This window comes from Narcine bancroftii, chromosome 7 (assembly GCF_036971445.1).
Source record: "Narcine bancroftii isolate sNarBan1 chromosome 7, sNarBan1.hap1, whole genome shotgun sequence".
In the NCBI taxonomy this organism is placed as follows: Eukaryota; Metazoa; Chordata; class Chondrichthyes; order Torpediniformes; family Narcinidae; genus Narcine; species Narcine bancroftii.
In genome coordinates this window covers 40,302,961-40,319,323 of record NC_091475.1, presented here as the reverse complement: position 1 = coordinate 40,319,323, position 16,363 = coordinate 40,302,961, and the positions used below count along the sequence as shown (strand labels likewise).

Below are 16,363 nucleotides of genomic sequence, written 5' to 3'. Positions count from 1 at the left end.
CGAGAGGAATAAAAATCAATGTGCAAAAGTAAGAGTCCTTCAAGGAGACTCCAATTGTTTGTTGTTGAGGCGTCTGATGGTGGAGGGGTAGCATCTGTTCCTGAACCTGGTGGTGTGTGTCTTGTGGCACCTGTACCTCTTTCTTGATGGTCGTATGAGAACAGAGCGTGCACTAGGTGGGGTGGAGTGCTGCTGTTTTCTTGCACCAGCGTTCCCTGTAGACGTTCTGCCAGGATTTTCTTCAGTTCCCACCTGCCTCCCAAAGATGTTCTCATAAACTAATTGGCTGCTGAAAGTTATATGTGCATGTAGCAGAAGTTGATGGGAATGTGAGAAAGATTAGGTTGTAGGGGAATAACCGGGGGAATATACAATGGGGCTCCCTGGTTGAATTATGAGGGAAGTTAATCTTGTATTCCAGCTGGGAAAAAAGGCCAGATAACCCGATCCAAGTGAATAGATTGGAATGGCTGAATGGCCTTGTTCTCTGAGCTCAATGTGTGACAGCCAATTTGTCGATTGAACAGTGGTCGAATTGGAATGTATAATGGAGGGCCGGGCTGCCTCGATGCTTATTTTTCTTCGATAGTTAACTTGGTAGAACAAGCTAAACAAAGAACTTTTAATTGGGTGACAGTTGGAGTACATGGAAAGCAAATTAATGTTTACTTGAGCTTTTTTTTGCCAGATCAACAATGCAGGATGCATGATCAATCAACGCCAACTGACTGCAGATCAGTTAGAAAGCAACTTTGCCACAAATACCTTGGGTAAGGCACATTTCTCTGGTCTGAAAGCTCTGGTGTGTTTTGCCCTCCACTTTGAGCATCCTTTTATTTAGATCATAAGAGATTCCCTTGGAAGAAGAGCCCCAGGTAAATGGTCACAATGTTAATGTTTCACACCAGTTTTCAAGAGTGTTAGAATGGGTTGGTTACCAAACCTGCTCTGCTGTTAAGTGCACCTCATCCACTTCTACTGGATCCCCGTGTTCTCTGATTGTCCTAGCATCAAAAACGTGTCAGTCTGAGTGTGCTCACTGATTGGACATCATAGAACTCTCAAGTGGAGAATCCTAATTTCACCTCACCTCAGTCTACTAATCCTCCCAGACCCTGAACTTTACAAGCTTGTGAGCAGACAGTGACTCAACTTCTGCCTTAATTGTCTGGTTTGTTTCAATGAGATTGTGTTCTGAACAACCTCCATAATCACAGCAAACAGTTCAGTCGAACTCCCTGACACCAACTCCAAAGCAAGTACTGCAAAGAATCTCTTGTAATCGACACATAAGGGTCTTTAACCCTGCTTAATCTCTGGCCTATTGGATGTTATTTCTATTAATGAAACAACATACACTTTAATTGACATTTTTCAATACAGTATTACACTCTGTTACAATTATTCAGTGAACCAGGTAAAAGAGAACATGGGAATTGAGATACCGGTGAGTGGGAACCACAGTCCTGATGAGTTTGAGGGGGGGGGGGGGGTGAGGTGAATGTGTGAGAAAACACGAGAACTTCAAAGTTTTTATTTAAATTATTTTACACAAACATTGAAAACTAGAAGAGTCAATCGCCCATGGATCCTCAATGTTCAAACACCACCAAAGTTTCCAGGGCATGGGGCAGCAAGGTACCTTCAATTGGAAGTTATCTGGACCAAGAAGATCCTGGGGAGATAATGGTCAGAGAACAGGACTCGTGTTGCTGGTTGCCAAGGAGGCCCTTGGGGAAGGTGAATGCTTCCTGAAAGAAATACCTCCACTGCTCGGGGGTTCAGATCAGAACCTGAAACTTGCCTGGATAGAAAAGTGGTGGAGGGACCTTTCATTTTGGTGAGAGTCCTGGGCTATCAGAGCCTCCCCAGTGCAGAAGATGCATTCAACAAATGGCTACAATAGGCTACTAATCCATGCTGACTTCCCTCAGAACAGTGATGAGCCATCCACACTTTTGGGCCTATTCTGAAGAGGTCAGCCATTTAAGATTGAAATGAGGCCAATTTTTTTCTCTCAGTAGATACTAAGTTTGGATTTCTCTTCCCCAAAGGGTGCAGGAAAAAAATCTTTTTTATACTTTAAAAAGTCTTCTTCATTAGTGACATTACATCAGGTGGAGTTAAAATAATATTGATTTAACGATAATCTTATGAAATGTTGAGGCTGGTTTGAGAGGCTGAGGGCCTTCCAGTGGCTCCTGGGATGGGCTAGGTCCAGTGACGCAATGTAGTTCCTTGTTTGTCGGAATATACGTGGTGAAGGTAGAATCCTGGCGGAACACGAGGTTTTAGTTTCTTGTATTCCTGTGAATTAGAGAACCTGGACATGGTAGAGACAAACTAACATTATCTGTAACACTCTTACCACTGTTTGAAGAGCACAATTTAGCAATTTAGAGTATGGAATTATAATGAAAAGAAAGATGATTAGCACCAAGCAAGGGCAGTTTAAGGGCACTGTTGGGTCCATTTCTGATGGCTGCAGGGAAGAAACATTTTTAAGTTGGTGTTTTCACACTTTAGAATCTTCTCCCCAATGAGAGTAAAAAAAACCTGATAATGTCTAGTGTGTGATGGATCCTTCAGTACATTGCAGCCTTTCCTTGACAGTGGGAGATTAATATTGGCATCTATGGAAGGGAGAGGTTTGCATTATGTTTTGAACTGCATTCATTACTTACTGCAGCTTCTTCTAGTCTTGAGCAGAGCAGGTCCTGTACCACACTGCCATACATCTAGCAAGTATGTTTTCAATGGTGCACTTGTAGAAATTGTTGAAAGCACAGGACAGCTCAAACCTCCTTCATCTACAAAGGAGTAGAAGTATTGGTGCACTTTCTTGATCATCATGTCAATGTGCTTGTTCCAGGCCAGGTCATTGGAGATATTTATTCCTAATCTTCTCCTTCAACCTCTGACCCATTGATCTCTTCTCCCTCTCCTGAAGTCAATGATCATCTCCATCTTATTGATGTTGAGTGTGCTGGTTCCTGTCCATCCTGCTCCCATTCAGATGTCAACCTTGGGGAAACTGCAGTAAAGAGGATAGAAGCAAAACCTGTGGTGACTCCAGAATTCTGAAGCAGTGAGGAAAGGAGCAGACAATGGCAGTTAATGTCTTGGGTAAACTTATACCTCTCACTTTGTTCGTTTTAGATTGGTCACAGTGTTTGAGCTACCGAAAGAAAATAGACACACACACCGAGAGCAGTTCAGATTATACAAATGTTTATTACAAATTCAAAAGCTGATTTCACACTACAATATGCAAGCCCTTCCCAACTATACTTATCAACGCTTGGACTGGTCCCAACTGCTAAAGCGAGGCAACGACTGCACACTTGTAGTAGGTTGTCAGAGCGCCGGTAGCAGCTTCTCCACCTCCCCTGACCGGGACATTGGCTGGACTCCAGAAGTTCTTCTTTCTTAGAGATGTTGCCACCTCTTGGAGAGTCTCAAACTTCAGCAGCGGGACCATGACTTATATTTCCCAAAAACTGCTTACCCAAGCACCTATTCCCAGCACAGCAAGAAAGATAAGCAACCAAGCTAGCATGCTAGGCTACTAATGAAAAACATAATTTTCAGCTTATCACTTTGAATACAATGGTTTATTTTGCATCAAGGCTAGGCCTCTGACAGTCTGTGACCAAAACAAGCAGGAAGATTAAATGTTCTTGGTACACAGATGTCCTTTCTTCAGATAACAGCATCTCTGGCCCCTCGGTGGAATTTAGCTTATGTCTGCTGATTCTAAAAAACAATTAGGTTCTCAGCCTTGCAGAACCCAGAGCTTCAAATTTAAAAAAAAAACAGGTTAGAATCTTCCATTACATTTTGCAATGAGAGGATAGCAAGTTTTAAAATTTTTTAAATATTTTTCACACTATGAACCATACTGACCAAAATACACACAAACATTTCCCTCTTGAATATACAGAGTGTCTAGAGAATAGCAAGTTGACTGTAAAAGGCTTCACCCATCTTCTGCAGTTTTGAGAACTAACATAGAAAATTGTCCCTCCATTTTATATACCTTTTTTCCTCAGGTGTGTATATTCTCACCACAGCTTTGGTACCTCTCCTGCAGAAATATGAAGATGCCCGGGTGGTGAGCTCATTTACATTTACTACAGCCTGTTGTGCATTCAAAGCACCTCCCACCCCCTCTCCTCTGCTCAATGCAAACCAGTTTGCAACTTCTGTCGGTCTGCTCTGATCAAACACTTTACCCATTTTCTAGATCACAGTATCATCAGGAGGAATGCTGGTTCAGAAACTAAATGTGGAAGATTTGCAGTTTGACAAAGGACAGTTTGATGGGACCATGGCATATGCACAAAACAAGGTTTGTCTTTTAAAGCCATAGCAACTGCAAAGAAATGTATGGCGATATCATGGAAAGATGGTAATAACACTTCCTTAAGTAGATGGTATAGTGAGATGCGAAATTGTATACCTTTTGAAAAAATTACATAGAGTTTAAGGAATAGAGTTGAATATTTTTATAGTGTATTTGGAAACCATATATGGATTTTATGAATAATTTTCTGTTCCCCTTTCTACCTTATCCACCCCTCTTAATCAGAAATTTTAATAATAATTAATGATTGTATATGCTAGTATTGTTGTACTTTTCCTTTTGGAAGGAGGGGGTTGGGGAGAAAAAGTATAAAGTTTTTTGTATCATGGGATATGGATATTTGATTAATGTTTTATCCATTGATTTTTTTGTCTGTAATGACACAAATAACTAAATAATTTTGTTTTAAAAAGTTCATCTTTTAAAGTTGAACTAGGAGTTCTAGTCTGGAGTCTTTATCAGCTGACCCAACACTTACAATTGCACTCACCACTGGGCTTCCAGTACAATGGTGTCCTGCCTTCCTCAGCTGATAAGCAAAATGATCTTCATTAACCCCAGTGGATGAGTCTTGACTGTCAATAAAACATGCATCAAGTATCTTCCCCCCCACCCACTTGTAAATAAAACTGCCAAATTTAAAAAAAAACAAGACCTTTGATTGGAATTGCACACAGCTTCATCATAAAGATCAATACTTAGGATGATGCTGGAAAGTTAGCAACTCAATTATATTCTGTAGAATTTAATAGAAAATGGTCTATCTGGTCTTTATTTGGGATCATGAATCAATTACCAAATTTGTGAGTGGAGGTAGATCAATATTCACTCACACAGTTCAGTCAACCAATAAGTTTAACTTCCCCGTGACAAATGTGTCACAAGTTCATTGAAAGTTTAAAACATTAATTTCATTAATTAATGTAGCAAAACAGCAATTGAATCAACCAATGTTAATATCTTTAGATGCTGAGAAAGCGTTTGATCGAGTTGAGTGGAAATTTTTGTTTAAAGTATTAGAAAGATTTAACTTTGGTTCGTTATTTAGAAGTTGGGTTAAAGCTTTATATGCTGGACCTACAGCAAGAGTAATGACAAATGATCAGATTTTAGATTCTTTTAATTTATCTTGTTCAACAAAACAGGGTTGTCCTCTTTCCCTTGCTTTGTTTGCTTTGGTATTAGAACCTTTGGCTCAAACTGTCTGACAGACTTTGAATATTGAAGGAATAACTGTGAAAGGAAGTGAATATAAAATTAGTTTGTTTGCGGATGATGTTCTGATTTATTTAACAAATCCAAAAAGTTCATTGAAGTTATTACAAGATTTGTTATATCAATACGGTAAGTTATCAGGCTCTAAAGTTAATTGGGAAAAGAGTGAGATTTTACCAATAGCTGATGAAGATTATTCAGACTGTAGGCAAATAACTAAGTTTAGATGGTCCACTAAAATTAAGTATTTAGGAGTAATTATATAAATCTTGATACTTTGTATTTACAATTTAAATTGTATAACCATTATTAAATAAGATTATAATTGATTTAAATAAGTGGAAAGATTTACCATTGACTTTAATTGGAAGGGTTAAATGTATAAAGATGAATTTATACCCTCATGTACAATACCTTTTTCAATCAATACAGAGTTAACTACCAAAAAAAATTTAAGGAAATAAATAGAGCAATTAGGTTATTTTTATGGAAAGGTAAATTGTCAAGTTTCTATTCAAAAATTAACCTGGCTTTGAGTTAGGAGGTTTGCAGTTACCTAATTTTCAAAATTATTATGAAGCAGCTCAATTGAAGTTTATTAATAGATTATTTGATATAGTACAACCTCCTAGATGGGCAGATAGAGATGGATCAGATTTCTGAAAATAATATTGCTGGTTTTATTTATAAATGGAATCCTACATTAGAAACATTTGAGTTACCTGTTTTAAGACATATAATGAATGTTTGGTATTAACTGAAATTTACTTACAGGTTCTAAAGGGAAGATATCTATAAGGGCACCATTATATCAAAATAAATTAATTCCTTTTTCTTTAAATAATCTTCATTTTAAGGACTGGCAGACTAGAGGATTAGCTTGTATATTAGATAGCTTTGAGGCAGGGAAGTTTTGCTCATTTGAAAGGTTACAAGAAAGGTATGGTATTTTGCCAAATTCTTTGTTTATTATCAACTTCATAATTTTTGGAAGAATTATGGGCAGGAATTAATTTTTCCAGGTCAAATGAAATTACAAGTTGAAAAAGGTTAATATTAATAAAGTTAGAGAAATGGGAAAATGATTTAGATATTGTTTTGACATGGGAAGAATGGTCTAAAATGTGTAGTGTTACAAAGTTAATTAATGTTAGGTATAATATGGTTAATTATAATTATCTGCATCAATTATATTTGATGCCTGAAAAATTGAAGAGATATGGATTTAGTTTAACAGATTGTGTTTTAGATGTAGGAAGCAGAAAGGTACTTTATACATTGTTTGGTTATGTGAGAAGGTTAAATATTTTTGGGAGAAAATTATAAAATTTTTCAGAGATTTGTTCAAAATAGATTTGCAGTTGGAATAGTTGATGTGTTTAATGAGTTATATTAATTTGCCCTTTATAGAATCACAAATGACTAAACCGCATTTAACTTTTTTAAGATTAGGATTAGCAGTTGCAAGAAAATGTATTGCTGTAACATGGAAAAATGATATACAATTGAGTTGGCAAAGATGGCAATAATGAAATGCAATCGTGTTTATATTTAGAAGAAGTAACAATTTATGAAATAATTTCTCTTTTTATTGATATGTGGAATTTGTATTTGGAGCATATGTCATTAAAAGTTAAGTGAATGGCACTCCAAACATAAAACATTTAATATAGTTTTCTTTTACGCTCCGAAGGGGGAGGGTTTTTCTTCTTTTTTTGGGCTTTCTTTTTAGTTTAGTGGAGGGGTGGGGGTAGGGTTGTAGTTAATAGTTTATTTGTATTTGTAGAAGATTATTATATGTATTTTTCAAAGTTCACAAAAAAAATTAAGTTTAAAACAAACTCAGCTACTTACCACACAGGAGTAGAACACCAGACCCTGCAGTACAGAACTGATGGCGTGCTGTATTTTGGGTAGAAAATTGTTCTGCAATGCCAGGGCTGAATTGTATTCAGTGTGGCTCACTAAAATATTCTAGTCCTGGATGCTAATGTAATGCCCTGTTGGCCAGATCAAGATTCCATAACTGTTCTCAAAACTCCTGTCCAATTCTGTATCTTGAATCAAATGACATTCATCAGGTGGAATGTCAAGTCTGTCTCTCACATGCTGTTTCTATTTACACAAATAGCTTGTGGATTATAGATCCAGCATTAACATTTGTCCTCTTTTGCATTCTTCATGTTGGACTTGTCCTTCCCACCCAGCGTCAGCAAGTCATTATGACAGAACAGTGGAGCAAAATGCACAAGGACATCCACTTCTCCTCCATGCACCCTGGCTGGGCAGATACACCAGGTAATTTTAAATTAAACAACTTGTTTTCAGTGCATGCCTAACTTGATGTGGAGTTGAATGCCTCCCATCTTTAAATATCATCTGGTTTGACTTTAAGCTAATGTCTTTTTCATTTCTCTGGCAAGCTGTGAAAACATCCATGCCCAATTTCCACGCAAGGATGAAGGATAGGTTGCGGACAGCAGCCCAGGGGGCAGATACGTTAGTTTGGCTTGCTGTCTCTAACGCAGCATTGCAGCATTCCAGTGGCCTTTTCTTCCAAGGTAAGGCAATGGTCTGACCTGCTATTGTACATCTTGCTCATCAGTTCCTCTCCTAGAAGCAAGTCATTCAGATAAAGTAAACCTTCCACCAGTGTGTAGTTGTGCAACAATGGAAATAGGACTTTTTAAAAAAATGTCTAAAATGATCTGAGACAAGGCGAGGAAATCTGCCACCCTCCCCAATACTCACAAGGTTTGGGAATCCCAGATCCCAAATTCATCACTTTCTCCCAAGATTGTGACTGAAAGCACAAAACTGGGTGAGATTGTGAGTTGTAAGGAGGATGCAGAGTCTCCTAAGCGATTTAGAAAAGTTGAGTGAATGGGCAAATACAAGCCTGATAAACATGAAGCTGTCTTTAGTAGGAGTATCAGGAGGCAGAGTGTCAATTTTAAAAGGTGTTGGATTAGGAAATGTTGATGTACAAGATGTTTTTCTATAATTCTACAGAGCCTCACTGGATCATGCTTGGAGTGTGTGCGCACTTCTGGCCTCCTTACCCAAGAAAGGATACACTAGCTATTGAAGGGAATGCAACACAAGGTTCACCAGACTGAATCCTGGGATGGTGGGACTGTTGGAACAAGGAATTTGGGTTGACCAGGTCTGCATTCATGAGTTTAGAAGAATGAGGGGAGGTCTTGGTGAAACATGCAAAATTCTGGGGTTCAACAAGCTATGGTGTCTAGAACCAGGAGTCAGAAAAAAAATTCTTCTCCACTCAGGTTTTGAATGTGACACTGGCTTTCTCTGGCACAGAAGGTAGTGGGGGTCAATTTGCTCAGTATGCATAAATAGCTCAATTTTTCTTCACAAAAATCAGTGGGTATGGTGAACAATGGAGGGGATACGATATTGTGACAGAGGATCAGATAAAATTGGGTTGAGATATGCAGCTTAAAAGAGCGGACTATTGTGCATTCTATAACTTGACCACACAAAAACAGATTTTTTGATGTTATCAAAACATTGGAACAAGGGTTGAGTGGTTTTTATGGCAGAATTGCACACTATCTCTGCTAACTAGCCTGCTTGAACAGACTTGGAACAACCCAAAGAATAAAACCTTTAAAAAGGTCATTTGAGGAGACTCAAGTTGCAATGTGTTTAAAAAGCGGACATCTGGCCCAAACTCATCTGTCAGTTGTAACGAACAAAGGGTCATTTAAAACTCTTAGGTAGGCACATGGTTGTAAGAAAAATAGAGGGTTATGTATGTGAGGGTAAGGAAGGATTAGATTGTTGTGGGGGAAGTTTATACATGTCAGCACAACATCATGGGTCAAAGAGCCTGTGCTGTGATGTTCTTTGGGCATGGTGGGAGAACCATCTTCATCATGTCACACAGTTTGAGAACACCCATCCACAGGCTTTGTTCTGCAACATGAAGTAGTTTGCAAATTTAGTGTTGCAATTTAATGTTAGGAGTGTTCTTAAGTATTCTTTATTTGAAACATTTTCAATGATTAAAATTTAATTAAGCATTGCATAACTTACCTTGTGTTGTTTGGAGAATTCTTGAAAAATGGTAGGTTTAATTTTTACTTCTGATTCATTTAGATAGGAAACCTGTGCCTAGTCACCTGTTTTTGGCCCAGACAAGAGCAACAGCTTCAGAGGAGGCAGAACTGATGAAAACTCTGGAGGAATTGGCAGTAAACTTTAAACCTGGCACTGACAGGGTTGCCAGTCCAAAGTGAAGTTTGTGTGGATATTCAGATCTTCACTGTAACCACAAGTCTTGATTCTGTTGGCTCACAGAGAGCTTCAATACAATGACAACTTGTCTAATTTGCTTACAGCAGCTCATTCAACTAACATCTCTGACCAGATTCTGTACAGCAGACCTGCCTTCATCCCTCGCCACCTACTGCACCTTGAGTAGAATGTTGATATGCCATCTGTCTTTAGTGGTTCACCTCCATTTTGTTCCAATGAAAAGTTTTGACCGAACTTCGCTCTCCCACTCCCAAATCCTGAGTTCCTTTAGCAAACTATTTTTTTCTGCTGCAGTTTCCTGCATCTCCAGTCTCTGTTCTGTTTATTTATCTGGGGGGGGGGGGGGGTGGAAATCACTTCTTCAAAATTACATTCTCATCTTAGTTTTTCTACTGTCAGAGCTGCTTTCTGTATTTACCTTTTTACTTCCATTCTTCACTGGAGATTCAAATTTTTTTTCCCGCAATTAGAATTTCAATCTTACAGGGGACTTGAATTTAATTTCCTGTTTCCAAAAAAGTTCACATGCTGAATATCATTCTTTTCTCCCAATTCATGCAGCTCAATTTATTTCTCCCCAAACTTCTTTTGAGTTCTAAGATATTGACATTCTTTTTAAGTGTCTTGCATAGTTTTGAAAAATTAAATATTTCAATGCTTCTTTGATTTGTTATGACCATATAACCATTTACGGAGCGGAAACAGGCCATGTTGGCCTTTCGAGTCCGCACCGGTTCACTTGTATATTTTCTTGCCGGTCATCCTTCTTGTCACTAAGTAGATTCTGCTGTTTGCCACAGGCCAGTAGACCATGTCTGCTGAGTAAATACAGTTGCTAGTGACGGCATGGTTGGCATAGCAGTTAGAGCAACACCATTACAGCGCCAGCGATCGAGACTGGGGTTCGAATCCCGCACTGTTTGTAAGGAATTGGGACATTCTCTCCATGTCTGCTTGGGTTTTCCCCAGAGGCTCAGGTTTCCTCCCATGTACTGGGTGGGGTTGCAGGTTAATTGGGTGTATGTTCAGAATTGCTGTCATTCAGGCATGAAAAAACAAGCAATTGGACAAAAAATATTTTTTTGAAAAAAATTCACTCATTTCACTGTATCAATTCATAAATGACTCACGACCTCATGAGAATTCCTGCACAATGACAGTTCCATCGATCGCAGGATTGCACAGCCAACTGGTGTGTTGGATTACCAGGTGAAGCAAGGCCGCAAAAAGTGACAACAGGGTCTTTACATAAAGCAACAGAGATGGAGTTTGAGGCTAGCAGAAAGGACAACTTTGGATCATATTTGCTCTATTTTCTTAAATCCTTGTGCGCTGATAAGTAGGACAAAGGAATTTAGAGCCAAGATTCAAGTTTTCTGATTAGACTGTAATCAATATTACAGGTGAGATTAGAGAATGGAGCACCTTGCACTTGCACCTAAAGCTCAGTGCTATCCTTGGTCATATTGGCTAAAACAGATATTTGCTGCTTATATTTCCCCCCACCAAGGCTTAGGAGGGAGGGAAATACCAGAGACACCATTAATTAACATTGACAAGAGCCTGCAAAGTAAATGGCCAAGAAATTATGAGTGAAGAGGAAAGAGAAGCCACTACTTCAAATTATACAAGCAAAGATCAGCTGCTCAGCACTGGAGGGAATGAGGGGGAAATGGATTTAGTTTAAATGTGTGATAATTAGCTTGGCAATTTGAAGGGCTCATTTCCATAATGTATGACTCAACGAGAGATCAGTTAAAAATGAAGATAATGCATAATAAATGCCACAGAGGATTGACACAATCTGTGTCAATGATCCAGTGCTCTTGCAAACACTGGTTTTATTTTGTGATTGCCAATACACAAATATAGTCACAATTTAAATATTTAACATCATATTTAAATGTTGAACAGAATTATAGCATTAGTTATGAAACAAACCTAGGAAAATTATTTTGGAATGATCAGAATGTACCAGATTGGTTTCATTCTTTTACCATGAGGAGGAGCTCTAGTTCAGAAGCACAAAAAGCAACTTTATTCAAATTCATAGAGATACAAAGTGTAAAAACACTGCATCAACATACATACATGAAATTCTTCCACCTCCTGGGAATCCTCATTTCCTTGCAGTACGATTTGATTGCATTTTTAAAGTACAGTACCTCAAATTATTAAATCATTTCCAAATGGTGGTCAATCAGATAAAACTGCTGATACTTCTTCATCTGACCTGGTTGGTTTTTTTTTCCTGTTATGGGTTGAATAATGATTACATTCCAATGAAACTGGAACTTGACCAGACTTTGAATAAAGTGGTGCCTCAAGGTGAGATACAATAGGTTGGATATAATTCTAAAGTGTCAGTTGTACAGTACAAAAACGATCTTGAGAGGATTATTGGACCAGTTTGAGCCAGTTCAGTTGATTTCTAATTCAACTTTTCTCCCCTATGGAGCACAAATTTATAATCCACTCTCAAAATTGAGTGATATCTGCATTGCTGCAACCAGATTGAATATTTCTCATAAGTAAACAATGTACCCAAAATGATTGGGGTCCTGAAATAAATTGTATCCAAGTCCAATCAGCTATTACTTGTGACAGCCCCAGTGAAGCATTCCCAAATGAGGGAGGGGAAGGGTAGAATCAGGGATGCATCATCTTGAATATCACACACATACTTCAAATGAACAAATAAAAATCCATAAAGATCACTTCAAATTCACATTATTTCTACATGGTACATCTTGTAACTGTTTTTGTTCAATAGCTTCCTGGGACTTTATTTTTTTAAAAATATACCCTGAATCTTGCTACCAACCATTCCTAGCAAATCCTAACAACAAAACTGTTCAACTACAGAAAATTTTGCTTTAAATTTAGTTCTAGAATGGCCAGTTACTTAATGAAAGCAATTTTATAAGCATCTTCAGATAATTAAATTTAAAAAATTTAATTGCTGGTACAATGGGCTTCTTGACCTCAACAATAGCTATTAATGTGGATTGCAGGTCAAGCCACATTATTAGGTACAAGCATTTATAACAAAAACACTTCCAGAACACCAATAAAATCGCAAGAGTTTCAGGATTGCATCCAATCTACACAACATTTGAAGCAGTCTCTCCAAAATTATGCAGTTTTATTGTGCCATGATTTGCCTGAAAAGTTAATAGAAGGTACAATAATTAAGTACAAACAAAACAGTGGTCTTCAATGCAAGAGACTGTGTACAGATGACTTACTACAAAAAGACCCAGATGAGAGTGCACCGGAAATAATTGTGTACCAGACAGTCATGGGATTTTTTTGGAACGGAGGGCAAGGGAGACAAACAAGTTGGATGACCAAAGATCAAGCAGACTATAATTTAGAAGAATGACAGAAAATTCAAAAAAAATAGCATCAAATTATCACATGGCTTCACAGAATAGATATAGGCATAATGGTTTCCCCGGTAGGTGTGGCTACTACCAGGGATCAATGCAAGTGGCCGATTGACCATTCAGAACTAAGATGAGAAACAAATGTCTTCATATGTTCGAGGCTAATATTTAGACATTTTACTGAAAAAAGCTATGGGGCTCGTCACCTATTGTCGCTGCAGAGATTCATATAAAGGTTAAAGATCAGTCATGACCTTACCAAATATTATCTCCATTTTTTTCCTTTCAACTGATAACTTTCTCAATTGTTTAAAAATTTGTACATTGTTGAAGCAAATTTGCTCAGGAGATAATGTTCCATTGCCACGGAAAGTTAGGTTTAAAACATGCATTATACTTTTTGGCTGGGCATGGTGTCAAAGAGAGGGTGCAAATTGCTTTATAGATTACTTTTCAGGCAACATAGTGCCTTAAAGTAGTTTGGGACTATTAGCCCATCGTAGACAGAAGACTCCTAGCACATTTGCAGATTGATTTTCAAACTGTTTATTTCCCCCCCCCCCCCCCCCATGCACTTAATGGGTAGGTTTAAGTTAATGGTGGTATATATTAGAATATGGGGTCTTTTATGGCAAAGTTCAGTTTTAAAGGCTAAATAGAATGATTTTATAAATCAAGATGCAAAGAAAACAGAAAGCAAGTTCTAATGACAAACTGGTACAATTGTCTAAATGTCTTGACTGCTTTGAAATATGGAGTAAATTTAGCTACAGAATAAACCTCTCTCCCTTCATTTGGAAACTTAATCCTCACTTGCCTGGATAATTCCCGTAGTGCTGATTGTATTTTTAGCTATTAATTGTGAATCTCTCTTATCTCTCTTCAAGATGCAAATGTTTCACAGGAAGAACTATTTCTCTCTCCTCTCCCCACCCCCCCCACCCACCGAAGTTAAAATACAACCACTGGCTGATGGTGCTCACTTATACAAGATTATCAGACTGCCATGGGGCTTTTGCACTTCTTCCCTCAAGTAGAAGTGAAAGTTTTAGTATTGATTGAAAATTTTAAGAGGGTGGATACATAGAAGAGAAAATAATGAAAGAATCATGATCCTCAAATTTTAGCCAAACCATTTTAGTTAGAAAACTACAAGCACTTCTCTATACAAAATGCAAAGCAAATCTAGAACTCTATTTAACAATGCAGGGACAACAGAACTTTCAGGACTGGAAACACATTTAAAGAGAGGGAAATCAAGGGATACGAAAGAGCTTTTTATTGCATTTCCAATATCCATTTGAACATTAATTACTCTGAAAACATTGTGCTAATAAAAGTCACTACAGGTTGTGCTTCAATGGGATTGGTTCCTTCTGTTAACATTTTCAAGTAGTACAGCAGGTGAAATGAATGTTAATTGCAAGCCATCAGGCAATGAACTTCTTTAATGAGTATAGTACACAATGGAAAGGATGAAGCATGGCCAGGATTCATTTGCTGAAGGCAAATTGAATTATTAACTTGGCCAATCTGGACGACTCACGTCTCTTGTACGTCCCTTTAAATTGTAACAAGCTAAATTCTCAAATTAATGATTTCTTTTGCTAACTTAATATTGTACTTCAAAATAATTCCATGGATAGGAGAAATTGAAGCCAGCAAAGGCAACATACAAATACCAGGTTTTTATTCTCCTATTTTAGGTATTTTCCACTCAACACTATCACTATCCAGCAACATCCATCAAGCCTTCCTGAGAACCCAAACCCCAGTTTTCATCATTTGCTATAGGGTCAGATGGTTGAGAGTATTAGGAAACAACAGAGGTCCATCAAACAAGATGACCATCAGAAATTTGAGCAAGAACTGAGTGAACTCTGTGTGTGTAACATCTATAGAAAAAGGAATGGAATGGAGTTGAGAGCTCCAATGTGGAGCAGACATATCTAATCAACTGAGCTGCTTCTCACTGAACTCAAGTTTCTACAACTTAGTCATGAGACTTCAGTCCCAACACAAGCTCAGATAAACAATGTGCCATCTAAGCAAGGTCAGAAATTTAAGTTTCAACTAATCAGATCAGAGTTCAATTGGATCATAGAACATTATGACACATTATAATACTCATTGACCACACCAGGGTTTCGCAGAATATTCAGGTGCCACTCACAATAGTAAATAAGAAGGGCTTAAAAGCAAAAAAAAAAAAAAATCACATCAAACTGGAAATCAAAAGAACAGCCCTCAAGGTAAAAATGAAAGGCGCATTCTCTTCCTTAATTCTCTAATCTTCTTCGAACATAATGAGAGAACCACTTTAAAATTGATTGCACTGGTATATTTTTCCATTGTTCATCCTATTGTCATATATTGCATTTAACATGCCATGCCTCGAATTTGTGTTTCTAGCTTCTAATTATTTACATCTCAAGCTCTGGAAAACCGTTTTGCCCAAACTTCTGCACTCATGGGCTGGTTAAATCACTGAAAAGTACATGGAATGTTTTCACAAATTTTGTTTTAGATCAAAAGGGCTGTTTAGATAATTAGGTTCACATCTTTCCTTTCACTGCAATCCAGTTATTAGTTTTCCCTTTTCTCTTGAGAAAAAAAACTATGTTATCAATCTGTTATTTCCTAGCACAAACAACTATTCAACTACTGCAAAGTATGTTACCAAAACATCTCTCAAGCATGACAATCATTCACTCATCAGGGAGCAACAGGACAAAAACATGAACAGACAAGAACTTTTCACAATATTTTTTTTTAAAAATCTGCTAATTAAAAATCTTTTAGGTTGGTCAAAAAAATTACAGAAAAATTAAACATCTTAACTGTACAAATAACGCTCTTGAAAAATCATACTTCAGCCCTTGCAGTCTAGATTTGCCAGAATCATTGTGCAACTTTTAAATTTCGGCAAATACTAATCAGGGTTTGCAAGGCTGCTTTGGAAAATGTTGAATTCCTGTGTTCCCTTTTGAAGCCAGAATTCTGTATTAACATTCGTGACTGATCTTCCATGTGCAGACTAGCCCATTGGACTGAATCCCTTACAATCCTAAGTTAGAGCAGGTCATGATACCACAGGAGTCATATCCCAAAG

The 16,363-nt window shown here is 37.7% G+C and overlaps 2 protein-coding genes across 7 annotated transcripts in view; one reads left to right on the top strand and one right to left on the bottom strand.

The window, feature by feature from the left end:
* The window catches only part of LOC138738805 (dehydrogenase/reductase SDR family member 12-like), a 26,587-nt gene extending 14,498 nt beyond the window's left edge, over positions 1-12,089 (top strand). For 3 of the 4 annotated variants that reach the window (XM_069889760.1, XM_069889758.1, XM_069889759.1), the window contains 6 exons: positions 689-770; positions 4,053-4,114; positions 4,247-4,351; positions 7,789-7,879; positions 8,005-8,142; positions 9,704-12,089. In XM_069889760.1, the coding sequence (XP_069745861.1) occupies positions 689-770; positions 4,053-4,114; positions 4,247-4,351; positions 7,789-7,879; positions 8,005-8,142; positions 9,704-9,843 (618 nt within the window). In that variant the 3' untranslated portion in view covers positions 9,844-12,089. The remainder of the gene's footprint in view (positions 1-688; positions 771-4,052; positions 4,115-4,246; positions 4,352-7,788; positions 7,880-8,004; positions 8,143-9,703) is intronic. The other variant, XM_069889761.1, reaches the window with a different exon arrangement.
* Positions 11,666-16,363, bottom strand: part of wdfy2 (WD repeat and FYVE domain containing 2) — a 42,100-nt gene continuing 37,402 nt past the window's right edge. For all 3 annotated transcript variants that reach the window (XM_069889754.1, XM_069889756.1, XM_069889757.1), the window contains one exon: positions 11,666-16,363. In XM_069889754.1, coding sequence (XP_069745855.1) covers positions 16,334-16,363 — 30 coding nt within the window. In that variant the 3' untranslated portion in view covers positions 11,666-16,333.